Genomic DNA, 23118 nt, shown 5'->3' on the forward strand with positions numbered 1-23118 from the left:
CCAGAGTTGCATATCAGACTACAGAAAGCAAATATCAAACATATCAAACTCTGAAAGCAAAAACAGTATGAAAAAGCTGTGACAATTAGTTACATTTCCTCTGCTTTCTTCAGACAGGTCAGTCAGAAACACAGGACACAGGAGCTGAAGCTGTTGGGAGCTCTTCTCTGTCACACACAGAGCTACACATAGAGTTAACTGATCAAGTGTGAGGGGAATTTCCCCTCTCCTCATGGCTCAGTCAGCCGTCAGTTTTGGCGTCAGTAAAGTTTGAATGTATTTTGATAACAGTAAACAAACAAGTTGCTACTAAAATGTATACACCAGTACTTAGCAGCACTTCCCAAACAATTCCTGTGTCAATTGAAAAAAATATGTGAATCGATAGTATTCCTTTAATTTCCTTAATATAAACAAAATTGTTTTTTTCAGTTTTGTTGATGCCATGCATTATTATTATTATTATTATTACTACTATCAATTACAATGTCAAAATAAAAAATTCACGAAACCAGTTTTGTTGACCACTGTGCTGAAGTAGTTTCCAGTTGCAGAGGCAACACGACTAAGCTTTGTATTTGGTTTAGTTGACAATGGATGGTAGAAGTGTCAGTAGCAGTAGAAGTAATTAGTAGTATAGTAATAGTAGTAACAGAGGAGGGAGTGAATGTGAATGAAGAGAAGGCAGTGGATGTGAATGAAGAGAAGGCAGTGGATGTGAATGAAGAGAAGGCAGTGGATGTGAATGAAGAGAAGGCAGTGGATGTGAATGAAGAGAAGGCAGTGGATGTGAATGAAGAGAAGGCAGTGGATGTGAATGAAGAGAAGACTGTGGATGTGAATTAAGAGAAGGCAGTGGATGTGAATGAAGAGAAGGCAGTGGATGTGAATGAAGAGAAGGCAGTGGATGTGAATGAAGAGAAGGCAGTGGATGTGAATGAAGAGAAGGCAGTGGATGTGAATGAAGAGAAGGCAGTGAATGTGAATGAAGAGAAGGCAGTGGATGTGAATGAAGAGAAGGCAGTGGATGTGAATGAAGAGAAGGCAGTGAATGTGAATGAAGAGAAGGCAGTGGATGTGAATGAAGAGAAGGCAGTGGATGTGAATGAAGAGAAGGCAGTGGATGTGAATGAAGAGAAGGCAGTGGATGTGAATGAAGAGAAGGCAGTGGATGTGAATGAAGAGAAGGTAGTGGATGTGAATGAAGAGAAGGCAGTGGATGTGAATGAAGAGAAGGTAGTGGATGTGAATGAAGAGAAGGCAGTGGATGTGAATGAAGAGAAGGCAGTGGATGTGAATGAAGAGAAGGAAATGGATGTGAATGAACAGTAGGAAATGGATGTGAATGAAGAGAAGAAAGTAAATGTGGATGAAGAGGTTGGAGAAGGAATTTAGGAGGAAGAAGAGAGAGGGAAAGGGTAGGTAGGAATAGGTGGAATGTAAGAATTAAGAACACTAGCACCATATATCCTTTACCTGTAGTGACAATAGTATGAATTCGTAATGGTGATAGGAAAAGTGTAATAGCTAAAGTCAGTTGTAAGAGCAGTAACACAGATCTAAAGGTAATATTGTTGACTTTACTCTAATGTTATACTTGTTTTATGCAGATAATAGTAACAGTAAATATGTAATCTTAATGTATGTCCAGATGAAATCCATACTGTATTTTGTCAGTTTCCTGATATCCTAGGTTCAGCGCTAATAAGAGAACAGAAACATGAGCATCTAGTCCTATCTTCTGGAACACATTCTCTAATGTTGTCTCTTTTGTCCCACAGCTCCAGCTTGTCAGACGTTGTAAATTCTGATTCAGTGGTACAGTAATGTTATTATTGGACGTCTCCTCTCCCAATGGGTTAGCTTTGCAACAATACAGAGCTTTCTTTTCCTACCTTCCTGGAACAACTCACTCAGGCAGCCAGCAAGGTGACTGCAAATGTCTTATTGCTCTCAGCTGTCTTTTCTCTACAGATACTGACAGATTGCTGTTACTGTCACCATGAATCACCAAACAGAAAGCCTTGTTTCCATTAACTTAACTGTAGCAAGCATGCAAATAAGCCACATTTTTTTCTTTAAAAAAAAATAGCATTTTATATTGCTCTTTGGCTAGCTGTCAATGGCTGTGTTACAAGTGTTTGCCTATGGCATTTGGTGCTCTAATAATTCGTTGGCTAACATCTTTCAATTACTAAGGGGGAATGTCTGGTTGTAATCAAACAATTACATCTTTATATTGAAGGCAGCATAAATGTGCGTGTGTGTTCTTAATATGTACATAATGAACATTTGCATTCTGCAAGCTCCTTTTAAAGGGTCTTTTGTGCCCATTTATTCTTTGACCTTCATGGCTATGAATGTCTAGTATAACCGTGCTCCTAAACGCCTTCATTAAGACTCACCACTAACTGCTCAAAGGTAACTGAAGACATTTTGAACTTTGTGCAAAAGAGCATTAGAAGCCTGCTCTTTGTGGCGCAGCTAAAAAAGCACTTGCAAGACTGGAACACTGTTTTTATAAATTCATTTAATTCATTTCTGTCAGAAAAATAAACATTTTGGTATCTCAGGCTGCTTCCTTAGCTGGTTCATGGTAGGTGGGCACGTTAATGTATGAAAGATTTCCTTTGTACCGAACGTGGGATGTCCTTCTACATGATTGATCACGCAAAGCCACTTAGTGGAGTGGAGACCAGATTTAGAAAGCTTCAGCTAAAACAGGATATTGTTGAGATATGTTCCAAGATTCTTCATGTTTCGGAACAGAGCGGGAATGGTGGTGCTACATTCTTCAGCTGTTGTGGAAACACGCAAACCATATGTGTGCTTTTAGCTCATAAAATAAAATGCCAAGTGTGGTGGCACATCTTGTAGCACCCAGGATTTAATTGCACATGTGTTCATTTATTTTTATTAAAAAAACTCTCAGCGCTGACATAATTGTAAGTAGGTGTGACGGGATTACTGGATCCAATTACTTAACAATGTATGGAAACTATGCCACCATGTACACAACATCAGCAGTGCCTGGGGAGCGGAGAGATGATATCAGGCAACCCCAATAGCTTTGAGCACATCTCTTTTTACTTGAACTGGGATTAAATTGGGACGATCAGCTTCACCGGTCTACAGTCACATGATCTCTCCCACTCCTAGCCCTAAAACACAGGCGCTCAAACAGGGAAAGTTTTGTCACTCATGTCTTCCACATAAGACGAGACAAATAACATTTATATCGCGCTTTTTTCCTGGCGGACTCAAAGTGCCAGAGCAGCAGCCACTAGGGCGCGCTCTATTGGCAGTAGCAGTGTGAGGGAGACTTGCCAAAGGTCTCCTACTGAATAGGTGCTGGCTTACTGAACAGGCAGAGCCGAGATTCAAACCCTGGTCACCTGTGTAAGAGGCAGAGCCATTAACCATTACACCATCCAGCCACCATGGCAGTATTATCTTTTGGGTTCAAGTGTATCTGTATTGAAAAAAAGTGCACTAAATGGATACTTACCTAAGTAGAAGAAAGCCTCTGGATAATCTAGTGGCTTCCCTTGTCCCCCTCATCCTTGCCTTTCAGCACTGGGACCACCCCAAAACACCATTGACAAGGGCTTGGCCACACTGTGCAGGTACAGGTACAGGTACAGATAATTCACGCCTGTGCACTAGCACATAGGGATGCTCATTCAGATTTTGTGGAATTGAAATGTCCACATTTCCCATCGGAAATCCGTATTTCCGATCGGGATACGGAACTCGGAAATCAGATTTCTGCGGAAATGCTGCACTACTGTAGTTCGATAATTTTAGTCCAATCACAGAACTCAGAAGCATTGGACCAATCAGAGAATGTATAGTCAACTCGGAAATATTTAGCCAATCAGAGAATGCAAAAAGTAGTAGCAGTAGGGTTTTGTACCGTGTTAGCCATCAATAAAAGCAAGAAGTTATAAAATGGTATCATCCTGATTTATAACTTCTTGCAGAATGCAAAAAATTAACCCCCAAAAAATTATTAGAAAAACGGAACACGGAAATCGGATTTCTGTGGAAATGCTGCATTACCACAACTCGGTAATTTTAGCCCAATCACAGAACTCGAAAGCATTGGACCAATCAGAGAATGCAGAGTCAAATTGGAAGTATTTGGCCAATCAGAAAATGCAAAAAATTACCCCGCAAAAAAAATACTTGGAAATCGGAAAACAAATAAAAATCTGTGAAATCGGTAATTGGCATTGGCAGAAATCGGAATTTCTGTGGAGTCGAAAATCAGCATTTCCAACCATCCCTGATAGCACAGAGCCATATTGAGCGATGGCTCCGAGGGGGGGAGCTGAGTGGTGACAAGAGGAGGCACATCCCTGCATGGTGGAGCAGGTGAGATAACAGCTCGCCTTCCGCTCACACAATACTCTGCATTCATTGCCTCAGCTGGGTGAGCCGAGCACAGAAACACAACGGGGCTACTAACACCTCTAGTAGAGGGAAGAAGGGAGGGGGATAAAAAGCACTGGACCATAGTCTAAAATCCTATCATATTATTATGTAATTGTATAGCACAGACATGTTCTGCAGTACTTTACAGAGTACAAAGTCATGACACTGACTGTGCCTCAGAGGAGCTCACAATCTAATCCTTACCATAGTCTAATGTCTTACCATATTATTATTTTTAAACATAGTGGTATGTCAGTAGTGGCACACCTTTCCAAACGTCAAAAATTGGATGCATAACCTCGGTGGCAAGCCACACCCAGTTCGTAACAACAAAGTGCAGGTTGGGTTAGCGCACCAATTTGTAAATTCCAAAGTATTTTATTCTTCACATTACAAGTCAACACACAGATTGACAATCTTAATAACAATAACTTCAAAGTCCAGGGTCGGTTAGCACACCAATTTTTTCATTCCAAAGTGTTCTTCACATCAAAAGTCAACACACAGATTGACAATTGTTTCGGGGCCACGGAGGGTCCCATTCATGAGAAAGTGCAGATTCAGTGCAGACTTCACTAGTCTGCACTTTCTGATGAAGGAGACCCTCCGTGGCCCCGAAACAATTGTCAAACTGTGTGTTGACTTGTGATGTAAAGAATAAAATACTTTGGAATTGGGAAAAATTGGTGTGCTTACCGACCCTGGACTTTGAAATTATTGTTATTAAGTATTTATTTAGCACTGACATCTTTTGCAGCCGTTTCCAGAATACACAATCATGTCATGTCTGTAAATAATCAGCACTGGGTGTCAAATACTCTAGGTACACCACTAAGAATACCCATACATTGACTAATTATTTTTTTGTAGTACTAGTAGGAATAAAAAGTATAGTAATAATGCATATAAAAAACATTTTGCAACAAGTTTCTATTTTATTTTATGCTATAAATAAGGGTTGGTTAGGGTTTAAAGAATTTTAAGTGTCATTGCAGCAAACCGGCCAAGCTATAGGGTTGTGAAACGAGCACTAAACTGCAGTGTTCAGGTAGTTGGGGGGACAATACAGTGAATGGAATTAGGCTTTAACTGGTTCTCGTTCCACGGTTTGTACACGTTAAAAGAGTTGTCAGGCAAAATGTAAGAAAATAAGCGTTACTTACCAGGGGCTTCCTCCAGCCCCAAGCTCCCAGCACGTCCCTTGCCGCAGCTCTGCCCGCAGCCGTTCGCCAGAGCTCCGACCCGGTCCCCGGCGATGACGTCAGAGCGACCTGACGTCATACTGCGCCTGCGTGATCGGTGCTGTCAATCACCGCCACGTGGGCCGGAACGGACTGACATTTTTGACACTTTAGCTGTGTCGTTTTGATACAGCAGTAACTTTTTAATTATCTATGCCATCTTAGTGATACATATCTTGTTTTTTTCAGTACAATATAGGCTTTTTTGGGGTAATATTTTTCTCCCAAAACTATTTTGTTTTATAGTCCATTTTATAGTCCATTTATGGGGGAAAATTAGGCATAAATGCAGAAAACTATTTTTTTTTTCATTTTTCACCCTTCCTAATTTTCACATCACACATCCCACATTTATAAAACATTTACAAATACATTATTTGGCCCTTCCCGATTAAAATTATACCCCATATGCCACATTTACATTAGTTGAGCATGTGGTGGACCGTTATCCCCAATCTGCGCGTCTGTGGCGATTGAATGCCTTCGCTAGGACGACAGTTCAGGGGGCATAGAGCTGTACAGATGCATCACTAGGCAATGGCAGAGCATTACATCTGTAGAGCATTGGGGCCTGAAACTTTCGCCCAAGCAATTGCATCCGATCGCTACTGGAGGCAGTCATTAAACATTTATAAACAGGTTTTAGGTATTGTAGGGGTAAATAATGGATTAATAGGCTAGGTTTGGGTTAAAAATGAATGGGGAATTAAAAAAAAAACTTTTTATTTTATTGGAACTATGTCACTTTACATATTTTTTTTTACTTTTACAACTTTTTTTTCCTAACTTTATTGAATGATTGTTGCTAGCTAAAAGCAACAATCATTCACTTTACCATTCTCGTGACTGTGCATGGTCAGGACATAGATTTTACATCATAGAACACACGGGGGGGGGGGGGGGGGGGGCTAATTAGGATGTAGAATCTACATCCTGAAACCTTGATCAGTTAAGATTGCTGAGACATTTTTTAAAGAGGAACTTCAATGCAAAACTGAAGTTCATCCAAATCAGTAGCCATTTCCTTCTTTCCCACAAAAAATATTTACCATTTCTTGAATAGATCATCAGGGACATCTGTGTGGCTGATATTGAGGAGAAACTCCTTCCACAGTGTGATGTCATTACCATGGCCATGAGAGTTCCCTGCTGTGAACCTCATATCACATTGTTAGTGGGTGTGTTTACAGGTAAGGGCAGTTGGTGCAGTCGATTTTTGTTCCATGCCTGCTAGTAGTAAAGTTGCTGACCTGCAGGTCTGCAGGTGAGTATCAATCATGTCTTGGTTTATCTTGTAACTTTTTTACTTTGCAATGTTCATTTTCCCTGCTACAATTTTTCAGTAATGTTCCCTCTTGAGGAAGTTGTACTTTAAGTAGAATCCCCTGCATGAACACATTATGGATGGAAAAGGTTATGGCATTCAAATTCCTTACTAGTTAATATGATGATCAGTGCTAGGATACCAAAGCCTCATCTAGTCAATAAACAATGTGACCCTACTGTGAAAATGGCAAGTTGTGTAAAATGTGAATTGGAAGTCCCTTTTACCTGTAGCATATATTGGAGTAATGCTCTGTGTTGTATAATTTCAGCCATACTGTGGTCCTGTAGGCAGCTCCAGCAGGTATCTGAAGTTATCCTTATCTGGGTAACAAATACAAAGAGCCTTATGAGGCATTTAGCCTGAGAATTCCAAACTTGTAGACTGTAAGATTACTTTGCAAAGATCCTTTTTTCCTTCTTCCTCATGTTTTCTAATTGTAATTCTTATATTTGTGAGGCCGGGCGCACACATAGCAGAAACGCTAGCGTAGCTGGAAACGCTGTGTTTTATGCAGCAATGTTAGTCTATAGGACGCAGAAGAAGCTGTGTTTCACTGTGTTTGTACAGTATGTGTTCTGCAAACCCTGGTAGTGTTGCATAATATGCAGGCTGGCTGCCAAAACGTACATAATGAAAGTCTATGGTAACACATATGCATTGCGTTTTTCATGCGTTTTTAATTAAAAAGTAAAGATCTCTGATGTGTTTCCACTTCCTATTGTCTTCCTAGTGATTTGCATAAATAAAAAAAAAATGCATACAAAACGCATATGCGTTTTACATTAGCAAACCGCAAACACATTAAAATGCACGCAAAATGCAAGAAAAACGCAGTAAATACGCAATACTAAATCAGAAACGCAACATTCTAAAACGCTACTTTTTTGCGCTGTCATATGTGAACCCAGCCTCAGATTATCATTTGGATATTTTACTATTTACTGCACAATGATGCACACGATCGTATGCATGCTATAATCAAAGCAATAAATATCAGTACTTTAGCAGCAATGCCATTAATACTTATACCACAATAAACAGTAATAAACAGTAAAACAGCCTCTTATACCTGTTTTTATGGTACTGTAGTGAGTGATGTCAGCGCGTGAATACTGGGGAACTATCACCGTTGTGGTGGTACAAAATTACTTGTACAGCACTGCGATCTAGTGTAGCGCTGTACAGGGGACAGCTCTGTCACTGAGCTGTCACCAGTGGAGGCTCACAATCAGATACCTCTCATGGGCTGATTCACTAAAGCGTGCAAAATTTTAGCACGCCAGTGAAATGCTAATATGCTTTGCACGTGCTAAATAGGGTGCTAAGTAGTTTGCACGTGCTAATTAGGGTGCTAAGTAGTTTGCACATGCAAACTACTTAGCACCCTAATTAGCATGTGCAAAGCTTTCAGGTGCGATAACTGAGTTATCACGCTTTTGTGAATCAAGCCCTATGAGAGGTGATCATAGGGGGTGGATCTCGGAGGAAGGGAGGGGGGAGGATAAAAATAAAAAATAGAAACATTTTGTAAAAATAAATAACAATAAAATTAATCAAAAAAATATATTCAAAAATTGGAGCAGCAATCCGAACCCACCAACAGAAATCTCTGTTGGCGGCAAGAAAAAGAGGCAAGATTAATTTGTGTGCTAAGTTGTATGACCGTGCAGCAAACTGTTAAAGCTGCAGAGTGCTGAATTGTAAAAAATGGCCAGGTCACTAGGGAGGTGTAAGCCTGTGGTCCACAAGCAGTTAAAGGGAACCTAAACTGAGAAGGAAATGGATTTTTCCTTTAAAAGTAATACTAGTTGCCTAACTCTTTTGCTGATCCTGTATCTCTAATACTTTTAGTCACAGTCCCTCAACAAGACTGCAGATCAGGTACTCTGACTGAAGTCAGACTGGATTAGTTGCATGCTTGTTTCAGGTGTGTGATTCAGCCACTTCTGCAGCCAAAGAGATCAGCAGGACTGACAAGCAACTGGTATTCTTTAAAAGGAAACATCCATATTCCTCTCAGTGAAGGTTCCCTTTAATAGGAAATAAATGTATCAGCCTCCATACCCCTCTCCCTTCAGGTTCGCTATAAATACTATATTACATTTAAAAAAATAAGCTAGTTTGTTGAGAAAAAAATGAGTAGAAATAAAATTGCGCTGGTCCAGTGCCAATTCTATAAGAACACAGGATCAGCACTATGGACAGTGGATAAAGTACAGCTACTAACCATTCTTTCATTCACTTAGAATAAAAGGAATAGAAAGTAAGTAAGCCAAGCAGTAGAACTACGTTTCTTATGCAATCACATGCCCATCAAAATCTGCATAGCAGTGGAAAATAAAATCTAACAAACATTAAGAAATTATCTACTGTACTACAAAAAGACAGAAAAAAATGTTTTTACTTTGAATTTCCTTCGTATGGAATTTTAATGCATCAGGCTCAGTGCCGGACAGCAGTGTCATATGTCTGTGTACTGAAAGAGCACTGCATAGGTTTACTGAGGCAAATCCCTCCGAGGGTTCTACTAATTTAAATTACTGTTCAATACAATGGCAATGTAGGTTCATTCAGCTAAAGCATAGCCACTGTGACATAAAATGCAACATTTCACAACAAATAAATGGAAGGTGGGCATTTATATTCAGCTTTCTCCCATACATTCACGCTAATAGCATATTTTTCCATTTACAAAAACATGCCACAGCCAATAACTTTTGAAAAGCTGTGTCGACTGGCACTTTCAAATGCCTGGCAGGCTATTGAGACAGTTTTTATTTAGTCCACTATAAATGGAACTGTTCGAGGATATGTGATTCCCAACTGTTTCACATCAGAAAATGAAAACAAGGAGAGCCTAGCCAAGACCACAATGGTGACTGCCAGCCCATTCATATGCCAAACATGAAAGTAACAAGGCTCAAGCTTTGATCTGTGCATTTTTGGACATAGCTCAGGAATAAAAAAGAGACTGTTTTAAGACAACCTGCATCATAAGTAGATATCAATCAATATGTTTGCAAGATTTAGTTTAAGACTTGGTTAATAGGTACCGAGAAGAATAACACTTTGCCAAACTGGAAATAAGCCTGATGAAAATTTAACATGTACATGTTTTTATTTCTGTGTTGCTGGACCGCAGGAAGCAATGAACAGTATAGCAAATATTAAGATTGAACAATAGGCGCCATTATTGAAGGATACAGATATATGAATAAATGTTCCGTAAATGATCAACATTGGATGACATCTAGATTGTATACAGTGGAGGAAAGAATTATTTGACCCCCTCACTGATTTTGTAAGTTTGTCCAATGACAAAGAAATGAAAAGTCTCAGAACAGTATCATTTCATTGGTAGGTTTATTTTAACAGTGGCAGATAGCACATCAAAAGGAAAATTGAAAAAATAACCTTAAATAAAAGATAGCAACTGATTTGCATTTCATTGAGTGAAATAAGTTTTTGAACCCCTACAAACCATTAAGAGTTCTGGCTCCCACAGAGTGGTTAGACACTTCTACTCAATTAGTCACCCTCATTAAGGACACCTGTCTTAACTAGTCACCTGTATAAAAGACACCTGTCTACAGAATCAATCAATCAAGCAGACTCCAAACTCTCCAACATGGGAAAGACCAAAGAGCTGTCCAAGGATGTCAGAGACAAAATTGTAGACCTGCACAAGGCTGGAATGGGCTATAAAACCATTAGCAAGAAGCTGGGAGAGAAGGTGACAACTGTTGGTGCGATTGTTCGAAAATGGAAGGAGCACAAAATGACCATCAATCAACTCAATTCAGATGCAGCCTATTGATTTTAATAGGCTGCCCTTCTACTTCCAAAATCGCCTGACTGAAATGCCCAAAAATTTGTGGCTAGTGGAAGTGGGCCCTAACACAGTTTCATTGTTAAATAGCCAAGTTAGGAAATGATAACTGGAAAATGATCCAGACATCTTTGTAATGTTCACATTGTTTATGGCATCATTAATATTGAATTGTCTTGGTGCAACGGGTAACACTAGCACTTGTTTTATGATTAGTGACACCTCAGGAAGTTTATTTCTCCCCCCCCCCTCCGTCGCCACATAGAAATATTAGCATAAGCAGTAGTCCTGTGCCAATTTTTCTATATTTTCCATGGCAAAACAACTCAGGGTCTATGCTAGCAGGGAAAATATAGAGACCATGAGGCAAACTGAAAACCACTGCTAGAGAGTGTGTCAAGGTGCAAAATGGTGGATAAAGTCATGGTGCTGCATGACTGACCCTAGGTGATATACATTGATCACCGCCTCTAAATTGACTACCATGCTGAATGGGAAAAATATATCAAAATTGCCATTATTTGATTGTCTGGTATTTACAGGCAGCAAGAGGATTATCAGATTAAAAAGCCTATTTATAAAAATGTGGTGATCTGGATTTGTTATTTCTTTTTTTACTTGCAGATCTGTTGTTCACAGAGGAGCTGTACCAAGGTCTGAACTTTATCCCAATCAGTAGCTGATACCCTCTTTCACATGAGAAATCATTACCTTTTCTTGAATAGATCACCAGGGAAGTCTGTATGGCTGACATTGCAATAAAACAAAGTTTATTTAAGGAGGGCCCTATATGTATAATACTACTTAATATACTGTATACATATACACCTAATTGGGCCTTATTTGAGAAATCATCCTTTACAAATGAGATTCTGTGTAATTGCCCTGTCCCCAATGTGGAATGAGTTTAGGAGTACATAACTACCACTAACCCATTCCCACAAATGGTTAAGGCTGGTTTCACAGTGGGACGTTAAAGTCCCACGTTACAGCAGTCAGTAACGCAGCCTAACTCACAGCACTGTAAAAATCAATGTTGCTGTTCACAGTAACAAGTTGGGTTACATTGTAACGCAGCACGTTTAAACAAAGTGCTGCATGCTGTACGTTATACTGGGCTAAGCAGCGTTAGACTGCTTGCACATGCTCAGTAATTTTGGAGGAGGAGGTCTCCCCTCCTCCTCCGCAGCCAGCCACATGGCTAATTAATATTCACTGCACTGCAAAGACTCGTGGTAGGACTGTAGTGTTGATCGGATCATGAACGAATCGTTCATTTGATCCGGATCTTTTTTGTAAATCAAATCATCCGGATCATCACCAGTGTTGCCAACTCATCCCTTTAATTACTGACACATCTAAGTTATACAGGTTCTGGGGCTACTTATACATAATCAGTGCCTTAACTGCATCTACCTAACCACGAAACCTGTATAATTCATATGTGTCAGTAATTAAAGGGATGAGTTGGCAACACTGATCATCACAATGAAAGATTTGGTTCACAGTGGATGTCTGTCTGGAAGAAACAGGAACATACAGAATGTACAGTGCAGGGAAAGTCCTGTCCTGCTAGTCATTTCACCCCCAGTCTGCTTCCCTAGTAAAATGATTCAAATGATTCGGTTCAAAGATCCGGATCTTTTCAATGATCTGATTCAAATGATCCGAATCCTTAAAAAGATCCGGACTTCCTATCACTAATTTGGAGCGGCTGCTTTGAGATCTGCATAACGCAGCTCAATCTGACGTCCAACTTCAACACCACCATACGTTGCGTTAGGGGCACGTTATGCGACCATAACGTCCCCTAAAACGTCTTGGTGTGTAAGTAGCCTAAAAGTAGTAAAAAAAAAAACCACACATAGAAAATACTTTAATTAAAGCATACCAAAACACAAAAATTAAAAAAGTAAATAGTTAATGAAACCATGGAAAAGAAAGTAAGAGATATGATCACACCATTAAAATTGAAAAAAAAATCTTTGGTACGATAGAGGTGGGTACCAGCACAAGGTTTTAATGATGTCATTTCCCTAAGACAGACTTTGTTATTGCTGATAAAACTAGCAGGGACAAGTGGTGCAGGAGAGGGTCTGTAATGAATATAGAAGGCCTGAAGCGTGCCAAGTGGGGTCATTGATGATTCAATTTTTTTTCTGCACTCACCCAATTGTGCTCTCATTTCCTGGGCCTTAGTTTAGCTCACAGCCTTGGCACCCAGAGATCAACCAATCAGGGAAGTCTTTGATCACATGACCATGCAGTATTCAAAGGAAAATTTCTTGATAGAAAAAGCTTTCTTTGGTCAACTAAACTGTAATTACTTGCAGTAAAAGGGAGAACATATATAATAAGCAGGATGTTAAGACAAGACAACATTTATAGCAGTAGCAGTGTAAGGGAGTATTGCCCAAGACTCCTTACTGAATAGGTGCTGGCTTACTGAACAGGAAGAGCTGAGATTCAAACCCAGGTCTCCTGTGTCAGAGTTGGTTAAACATTAAAATATCCAGCCAGCATGCTAAAGTAGTAGCTGCTTATCTCACTGTGGCTAAATGGCTATAAATGTGTATTTCTTTTTGTTCTCACTTCAGCTTACATTTTGATAATTCCCAATAGAGAAAAAAATACTTGGACGCTGACTAACAACTGACTATTGCCTGTTTACTTGCATACGCTGCATGGAGTGCAAAGTGTTAAAACCACACCACCAGATACTGTACCGCTTGACGTGCCTTTAAATCTGCAGCAAAGATGTTGTGATGTAGCCAAATGGCCACCATTGTTGAAACTATTGTAAAATATCTTCTTTAGGAAGAGGTATCCATATGTTTGCCATTAAGAAAATAAAACCAAAATATCCCAGAAAATCCTTGTAACAAGGAGCTAGTAATTGCTAGAGCTATACATACACAAACAGCATAAGAAAATATAATGTACACATGTTCTATGCACAGGAATACATTGCTTATACTACATAATGTCTATATACTGTATATTGACAGATAAATTACTACTAGGTAAACTAGGAGGCTCCCTTAGCTTGCTATTTCAATTGGCCTGGCACTGCTATTGGCCTGAGGAAGCGGGCTCAGACCCGTGAAACGCGTTGCCTGTGCTACCAATAAAATCTTTTGTCCCTACAAAGATTTGTGGTCCTTGAGGTAAGCAACCTCAAACCTTTCTCGGTTTTAAAACTGCTTTTAAACGCTTTTATATACCACCAGGGCGCCTCTTTAAACCATTTAGTGCATCCCTAACCCCCATACGATACCCGTGTGAGGGGTGGAGGCAGAACATATGTGGTTTACACCACGGTGGACATCTGCCTCCCTTCTTTTTTCCAAGGAGAGCGACCGCATCCAGGTCCTTAGTGACCTCCCCGAGTGGAGTCGGGTTAATTGTCTCCACCTGCTTCCTGTGGTCGGTTGCCCCCCTGCAACCCACTCTTGTGAGTAGATTCTTATCTTCTACATTGACAATTTTGACTAAACATATTACACTATTGGGCTCACGTGTTTTTTGTTTCCTGTGTCTTTTCCCCAGAAGGTGTCCAGACACCAATCATCCACTACTTGCATACGCTGCATGGAGTGCAAAGAGTTAAAACCACACCACCAGATACTGTACCGCTTGACGTGCCATTAAATCTGCAGCAAAAATGTTGTGATGTAGCCAAATGGCCACCATTGTTGAAACTATTGTAAAATATCTTCTTTAGGAAGAGGTATCCATATGTTTGCCATTAAGAAAATAAAACCAAAATATCCCGGAAAATCCTTGTAACAAGGAGCTAGTAATTGCTAGAGCTATACATACACAAACAGCATAAGAAAATATAATGTACACATGTTCTATGCACAGGAATACATTGCTTATACTACATAATGTCTATATACTGTATATTGACAGATAAATTACTACTAGGTAAACTTATGGTATTAATTTATTTAGCTATACTGCATCTATTTATATCTTTAACCTCTTGACGACCAGCTAACGCCGATTGGCGTAAACTGGTCGTCTGCGGGTTACCATGGAAACGGCCGCTCGATCGAGCGGCCTTTCCATGTCAGTTCACGGAGGGTGTCTCCGTGAACAGCCGGAGAGCCGCCGATGGCGGCTCGCCGGCAAAATGTAAACAGGTGGGGAAGAAATCCCCGCTGTTTACATCATACGGCGCTGCTGCGCAGCAGCGCCGTAAGGCAGATCGGCGATCCCCGGCCTCTGATTGGCCGGGGATCGCCGGCATATGATAGGCTGAAGCCTATCCTTCAATGCGCAGGACGGAAATCCGTCCTGCGCAGCACACAGGGGAAGGGAGAGGGAGGGAGCTGGCGAGAGGGCTGAAAGCGCTGCGGAGGGGGGCTTTGAAGAGCCCCCCCCGCTAAGCAACTGCAGCCGGCGGCGATCAGACCCCCCCAGCAGGACATCCCCCTAGTGGGGAAAAAAGGGGGGTAGTCTGATCGCCCTGCTGCACTGCTGATCGGTGCTGCGGGCTGTAGAGCCCACGCAGCACCGATCAGTGTAACATCCCCTGGTCGGCAAGTGGTTAAATGTTAAGTACTCAGTTTATGAATCGGAAAGTACATCAAAGAATGAAGTGAAGACATTTCAGTGCCAAAAGGTACCTCTGGGGATTGTAGGATGTCAAAAGCCAGCTTACATACATTGGACGGGAATCAAATCCAGGTCAACTGCTTGGAAGGCAGCTATGCTCAGCTCTATACCACCAACACTACATGCTGAAGCCAGCCTAGCATGTACCATTGTGATATACCCAAGAGAAAAATGAGCTTGCTTAGCGATTTGTAGGATGTCAAAAGCAACCTCACATACATTGGCCAGGAATCGAACCCAGGTCAACTGCTTTGAAGGCAGCTATGCTCACCACTATACCACCAACACTACATGCTGAAGCCAGCCTAGCATGTACCATTGTGATATACCCAAGAGAAAAATGAGCTTGCAATATCACAATGGTACATGTTAGGCTGGCTTCAGCATGTAGTGTTGGTGGTACAGTGGTGAGCATAGCTGCCTTCCAAGCAGTTGACCTGGGTTCGATTCCTGGCCAATGTATGTGAGGTTGCTTTTGACATCCTACAAATCCCTAAGCAAGCTAATTTTTCTCTTGGGTATATCACAATGGTACATGCTAGGCTGGCTTCATCATGTAGCGTTGGTGGTATAGTGGTAAGCATAGCTGCTTTCAAAGCAGTTGACCTGACTTCGATTCCTGGCCAATGTATGTGAGGTTGCTTTTGACATCCTACAAATCCCTAAGCAAGCTCATTTTTCTCTCGGGTATATCCCAATGGTACATGCTAGGGTGGCTTCAGCATGTAGCGTTGGTGGTATAGTGGTGAGCATAGCTGCTTTCAAAGCAGTTGACCTGGGTTCGATTCCTGGCCAATGTATGTGAGGTTGCTTTTGACATTCTACAAATCCCTAAGCAAGCTCATTTTTCTCTTGGGTATATCCCAATGGTACATGCTAGGCTGGCTTCAGCATGTAGCGTTGATAGTATCGTGGTGAGCATAGCTGCCTTCAAAGCAGTTGACCTGGGTTCGATTCCTGGCCAATGTATGTAAGCTGGCTTTTGACATCCTACAAATCCCTGAAAGACAAGACAGGAGGGGAAGGAGGAAGGGAGGAGGGGAGGAAGGAAGGGTGGAAGGTGCAGGGGAAAAAAAAACCACAAGAACAAGATTAGGTCTCAAAAGAGCTGTTGTGGAGTGCTATTTTAGGAATAACAATCAGCCAGGAGCAAGCTAACAAGCTTACAAGAGCCTAACTAATCTTTCCCTATGAGAGTCTGCTAGCAGCTTTCCCTTCACTAATTACTACAGGGACACGAACGACTATAATGGCCGGCGCTGCCTGCCTTATATAAGGAGTGGGATGGCTCCAGGAGATAGTGTAGCCTGATTGGCTACAATGGGCCTGCTGACTGTGATGTAGAGGGTCAAAGTTGACCCTAATGGTGTACTATGGGGGTGAACCGAACTTCCGGGATCGCATGCGATCGCGAACCACCCAAAGTTCGCCTGGAACCGTTCGCCGGTGAACCGTTCGGGCCATCTCTAGTCTGTTACTTAAAAATGCAGAGTCACAGTTTTTGAAGTATATGCTAAAGATAGCTTTACAGTATGAGAATAGTATAGCAATTTAAGAATACCTTTGTGAAATCATAATGTTTCAAATTGTTAAGCCTTTAAACTGAAATCTTAGATATTATTATTTTTAATTTGCTGTTTAATGTTGTAAATGCTGTGAAGATCATTTGCAAATCATATAAGGTTTTTTTTGTGAAGAAATCCCACCATTTTCTGTAATACTTAACTAACCAGGATGTAAGTGGTGTCTCCTTTACTTGCTTGGAAGATGAGAGAAAGGATGTACTGTTGCTGTTGGCTGCAGTGTGGTGTAATCTGTTTTCAGAGCAGCACATTTTATAGGCATGCTGTATCCTCTGTAAACTTGCATACACAAATTAAAAATGTACTTTTAATTTATCATGCACTTTAAGTGACCTTGAACTCTTCCCTGGTAACATAAAAAGACAGTAAGGCTGTAGTAGCAGCAGTCTTGCTTACCCATCTCCACTGTTAGACTCTAAAAAGATCTCCCACCTTGGTCCTAGCAAGTTGTATAGAAGATTAATAGGGTTTCTGTTTCTGCAGCAGTATTGTTTTTATTTTATCAGTTAATACTTCTACTTGTAAAGCATCCCTGAACTGACATGTAACATGATGAGAAAAACAAGGCTACACACACTACTAGTCCTACATGCAATCGCACTGCGATGCGCTCGCGATTCAAGCTAATTTTCATGAATGCAACTGCGATTGTGATTGAGCTACTACCCTCAGTATAGAGAGCTCAATTGCATCCAAAACACAGCATGACAACGATTCTGCTCGGGACAAAATTGCAACTCAATCAGATTGCACTAATGGAAATATCTACTGCCGTTTACATTAGTTTTACTGTACCCTGCATTACCAACAGCTGGATCACTCCTGAAAGGTAAATAGAAAGCAAAATACTTTCATACCAATATACAAACAATGCTGATAGCAAGAGAGTGCTCTCAGGCTCCCAAGCTAATTATTTATTTTTGTTAGGAGCTGAATGAGCCAGATTTTATTCCAACTGACATGGCTGCTGTGCAAATTTCACAGTCAAAATGTAACCCCTTAAGATGAGAATTAAAATAATGTGAGACACAAGTATAGTTCTACACTTTTGCTACTACACATACAATTAATTACCTCTTGAGTTTATATTCAGTTTACGTTGGCTTCAAAGATAGGTACATACTTGCAATACATATGGCTGGGAATATTATCATAGGAATAATCTGGCAACACTCTGGGTAGGACCATTGAACAAGCGAAGGGAGGGTGGGAGACAAGCAAAGGTGTCTTTCTGCGGGGCCTGTCAGGAACCGGCCCGCGGCACGCCTACGTATACGGTTCCCGACTGCGGGTTTGACCAGACTGAGAGGGGAAGCAGCCTTAGTCAAGCTAAAACAAGGCTGGGACCCCTCAGAACACCTCTCACTGCCACCACTAGCTGTTCGCTAGACACTTCCACTCTGCTGTTGAGTCCTCAGCGCGCACTCCGCATTTTCGTATTCGAGTCAGCTTTGCGCTTAGGCCAAATACGGGAACGCCACGCACCCACACACACACACAGTTGCAATCTTACACTGTCGTGAAGCAAAGACCCACTAACAGTCGTTCCAAACGATACTGTTAGCCACTCTGCTGTCGCTACTCGCACTGGCGTTGTTCGTACGTTGGGTCAGCTGCGCGCTTAGGCCAACGTATGACAAACGCCCCCACACACAATGCAATTACAATTTCATACGGTAGTGTTGCTCAAACATACAACTAGGCATGAACTTATACACAGTTACACTTCAGTCTCTTCTAGGCTATGAGTGTTAGTTTAGTACAGCAGAAGTCAAGCTTATTAAATAATGATTTAATATTCCATAAAAACATAGAACAATGCAGAACTTAACATATACAAAGATTACAAAAAGACAAAGTAAAAATAGTTACAAGATAAAAGTTACAAAGATAACACACACGGATATTTGCGTAAAATAAAAATGGGGATTAAAAAAAACTTTACCAACTTGAAGGTCTCAACGTTGTCGGCAGGAGCATGCCGCTTGTTCGACCAGAAGTCGAGATCAACTCTAGCTATGCGCTAACTCCAAGAGCAGATAGTCACTAGGCATCTGCCTCTGCTTTTTATACTCTGAGCTACGCCTGGAGGCTGCAACTTCCTTGGGGAGGGGAGGAACTAGGTTTTAATTACATCCTCAGTCATAATTGGATTTCTAGAGATCTAACATCCACAAAAAAGGTACTATAGCCCACATACATGAAAAGACTTCCTCCAATAATTTAATTTCCTCACAGTGAAATAGTTTCTTCACCACAAGTTGACATGTGTTAGACTTTTTCTGCCTAGGCTTGCTTTGTGTATTGAGACAATGGGCCGTCTCCTGAGTTCAAAACGCCAGGCAGATAATCCCATTAGCAGAAACTCAAAGCATTTCCTATGATCCAGACAATACCCACTTCCTTGCCCCAAGCAATCAATGGCCACAGCTCCCTTCTAGCCGACCTATATGGAACACAGGCAGAAAACATGGAAGAATATGTTCCTGTTATCCTTACATCATAAGCACCCCAATATATTCCTGACACGCCCCCTCTTCCAGACGGCGCCGGCAAATGATTCTAACGAATCGTCCTGCCAGAGCCGACACTGACGGCCGGGCCTGGGGGGGTAACTCCTTAGCTCCAAGCTACAGGAATGGAAAGCTAGGTCAGGTTGCTGCAATGTGTTGTTGCCCTTGGCAACCTGACGTAACCAACCCGAGGAATGAGGGTCAGTGGCGACCGTGAATTCGCAACCATAGAGACTGTGCTGCAACTGGGGAAGGGTTCCAACCGTCGCTACACGCATTCTCTCTATAGTGGCAGGAGCTATCTCTTGGTCCCTTTGGGGAACGAGTATCTGCCGGTCTGCCTCCTCCACTTCAGACAGCTCCGAGGGAATAACCTCCCAGGACCCTCTCAGCCCGCCCCTCCCAGCTGGTGACCTGCTGGCCAGACCCCTGAGCTGTTCCAGGCGGCTGTCAAATCGAACAGCCCCAGAGAGCTCAGTGCTGCCTGTCACGCATTCCAGGAAGGCTGCAGACGGAGAGGCCCCTGGGCCCTCAGGGCCAGGTTCCGAACTGGATGTTGCTGACCCAGCAACATTTGTCACTTCAGTGGACAGTCCCTCTGCTGTAGACTCGCTAGCGCTGCGGGTTACCACGGCAGCTGAGGGAGCGCCCACCTTACCCATATCGTAAACCACATCACCTTTGGTCTTGAAACCATCTGAAGGGGAAAGATCTGGCCTGGTGCCATCTGCCTCTTCAGTGGACAGTCCACCTGCTGCAGCCCAGCAACCATTGCTGGTTACTCCTGCAGCCGACGGAGTGTCCACAGGACAAGCATCATTATGTAGCACAACACATATGATATCAACATTATCCGTCTTATACATATTGACATTTAGAACATCACATAAAACATCCACATTATCTGTATTATTACACACATTGCTATTCAGCACTTCACAAGTATCATCAACAGTTCCTGCCTCGATCGCCTCGATAGTCCGTGCGTCATAAATGACCTCATCAGTTTCTGCATTCTTGGTATCAACAGGTTCCACTCCAGGCCTAGGCACTGGAGACTCTCTAGGGCTGGCTCCTAGTACACAGTCCATAGCCCCTGGGGCCTCGCCAGCATTCCCCACTTGCACAGCATTATCAAACAGTACCTTGCAAGAGTCCTGAACTTCTGCTGGGGATGCAGGCCCCACAGGGTTTGGGGTAGGCTCATACCGGGCCACTAACCGTCCCAGGTCAGTACCCAGCAAAACGTTGGTGGGGATTTTGTCAGTTACCCCAACTTCTTTCAGTCCGCTGCCGGCCCCCCAATCCAGGTGGACCAAGGCGGTGGGTATTGCTGGGGTGACACCCCCAATTCCTCTGACAGCAATCATTTTCCCAGGTATGTACTGCTCCGGGTTCACAAGCTGGGGATGTATGAGAGTCACTTCTGCTCCAGTGTCTCTCAGCCCAGTGGCAACTGTACCCCCAACCGTGACAAGCTGCAGATTCTCTGCATAGCCAGTGGCATTCCTGGTAGCACACAAAGCCGTTAGGACTTCACTGGCGTTTGAGGCCTCACTGGATTTTGGGGCCTCCCTCTTCCTCTCTGGGCAAGTCGTGCTGATATGACCCACCCTGTCACATACAAAGCATTTCCGAGTGTCAGGTTGCTTGAATCCAGGAGACAGCGGTGCTTGCCTCCTCTGGGTGCTGGGTGAAACAGGTTTAGCAATCTGTTCTCCTCTCCAGCTGGGCGTAGTAGTCCTCCGGGACTCAGGTGCTCTATGGGCGGAGTAGGCATCGGCCATTTCCGCAGCCTCATCCACTGTCTTTGGTTCTCGATCTAGCACAAACAGCCGGACCTCAACAGGACAGGTGTGTAGGAACTGGTCTTTTATCATCAGCTCCTGCAAGGCATCCAAGGTTTTAACTGACAGTCCTTTTAGCCACTGCTGGAAGGCAGTGCGCAGGTTGCAAGCATGATCCAGGTAGCTGTCATTAGGACCTCGCTGCACTGTCCTGAAACGTTTGCGATACACCTCTGGCGTGAGGTGGTATCGCGCAATGATGGCTTTCTTAATTGCCTCAAAGTCTGTTTCTTCCTCCTGGGGGAGACTCACAAACGCCTCCAGGGCCTTGACTCTCAGCCCTGGTGTGAGGTATCGTGCCCACTGCTCACGGGGCACCCCATACTGCCGACAAGTCCTTTCAAACCCCTGTAGGAAAGTGTCGATGTCAGAGTCCTTGTCCATAGCGGGGAACTTATCCAGGGGGATTCTGTGGACTCGCTCACCTTCGCGTTCTGCGGGTCCAGCAGACCGGTTCTGCTGCTGAAGTTTAGCCAGCTCCAGCTGGTGTTGCCGTTCAGCTCTTCCCTCCTCTGCCCGGAGTCTGTCCCTTTCGGCCTGGAGTCGCTGGGCAGCTTGTTCCCTCTCTGCCTGGAGTCGCTGTGCCGCTTGTTCCTTCTCTGCCTGTCGGTGCAGTAGGATCAGCTTTAGGCGCAGTTCAGGATCAGCCGAGTTCAGTAGCTGTAGATCAGCTTCCAGAGATGTCATCTCCGTGTTCGGTGGATCATCCAGGACATCGTCTCCACTCGCATTCTGTGGCGGGAGCGATTCCTCCTCTGGCATGTCGTGAGCTGCATCCGCTGACGTTGAAGCGTGGGCTTGCTCTGCCTCATCATGTTCCTCGAGGGCACGAACCAACTGCTCCTTAGTCTGGCCGCTCACCGTCTCGATGCCTTTGTGCTCACACAGGTGGAGTAGCATCTCTTTGTTTTGCCTTGCATAGCTGGATGCTTTCTGAGCCATCGTGTTGCAAAAGGAAAAAAGAAAAAGGGGGAGGGACAGCAAATACCAAGTGTGTATCCTTGAACAAAAAAAAAAAGTATATAGATTCTGCACTGAGTCGACTTCTGTAGGCTAGTTGCTTCTAGCAAGCTTCCAGCCTTTAGTACTCAGAATAGCGAGCTAAACTGCGTACTAATGTACCAAACGATCCCACCACTGCTAGCCAATTATGTCAGGAACCGGCCCGCGGCACGCCTGCGTATACGGTTCCCGACTTCGGGTTTGACCAGACTGAGAGGGGAAGCAGCCTTAGCCAAGCTAAAACACGGCTGGGACCCCTCAGAACACCTCTCACTGCCACCACTAGCTGTTCGCTAGACACTTCCACTCTGCTGTTGAGTCCTCAGCGCGCACTCCGCGTTTTCGTATTTGGGTCAGCTTTGCGCTTAGGCCAAATACGGGAACGCCACGCACCCACACACACACACAGTTGCAATCTTACACTGTCGTGAAGCAAAGACCCACTAACAGTCGTTCCAAACGATACTGTTAGCCACTCTGCTGTCGCTACTCGCACTGGCGTTGTTCATACGTTGGGTCAGCTGCGCGCTTAGGCCAACGTATGACAAACGCCCCCACACACAATGCAATTACAATTTCATACGGTAGTGTTGCTCAAACATACAACTAGGCATGAACTTATACACGGTTACACTTCAGTCTCTTCTAGGCTATGAGTGTTCAGGGCCGGATTTCTGGCAAGTCCAACGAGGCCGGGGCCTAGGGCGCCAGATAAA

At 43.0% G+C, this 23118-nt stretch overlaps 1 protein-coding gene across 1 annotated transcript in view; it reads left to right on the plus strand.

The window, feature by feature from the left end:
• The first annotated feature begins 1335 nt into the window (after window positions 1-1335).
• The window catches only part of LOC137504728 (uncharacterized), a 130482-nt gene continuing 108699 nt past the window's right edge, over window positions 1336-23118 (plus strand). Inside the window, exon 1 of the mRNA XM_068233313.1 lies at window positions 1336-1377. Within this exon, the coding sequence (XP_068089414.1) occupies window positions 1336-1377 (42 nt within the window). The remainder of the gene's footprint in view (window positions 1378-23118) is intronic.

This window comes from Hyperolius riggenbachi, chromosome 4 (genome assembly GCF_040937935.1).
Source record: "Hyperolius riggenbachi isolate aHypRig1 chromosome 4, aHypRig1.pri, whole genome shotgun sequence".
NCBI lineage: Eukaryota > Metazoa > Chordata > Amphibia > Anura > Hyperoliidae > Hyperolius > Hyperolius riggenbachi.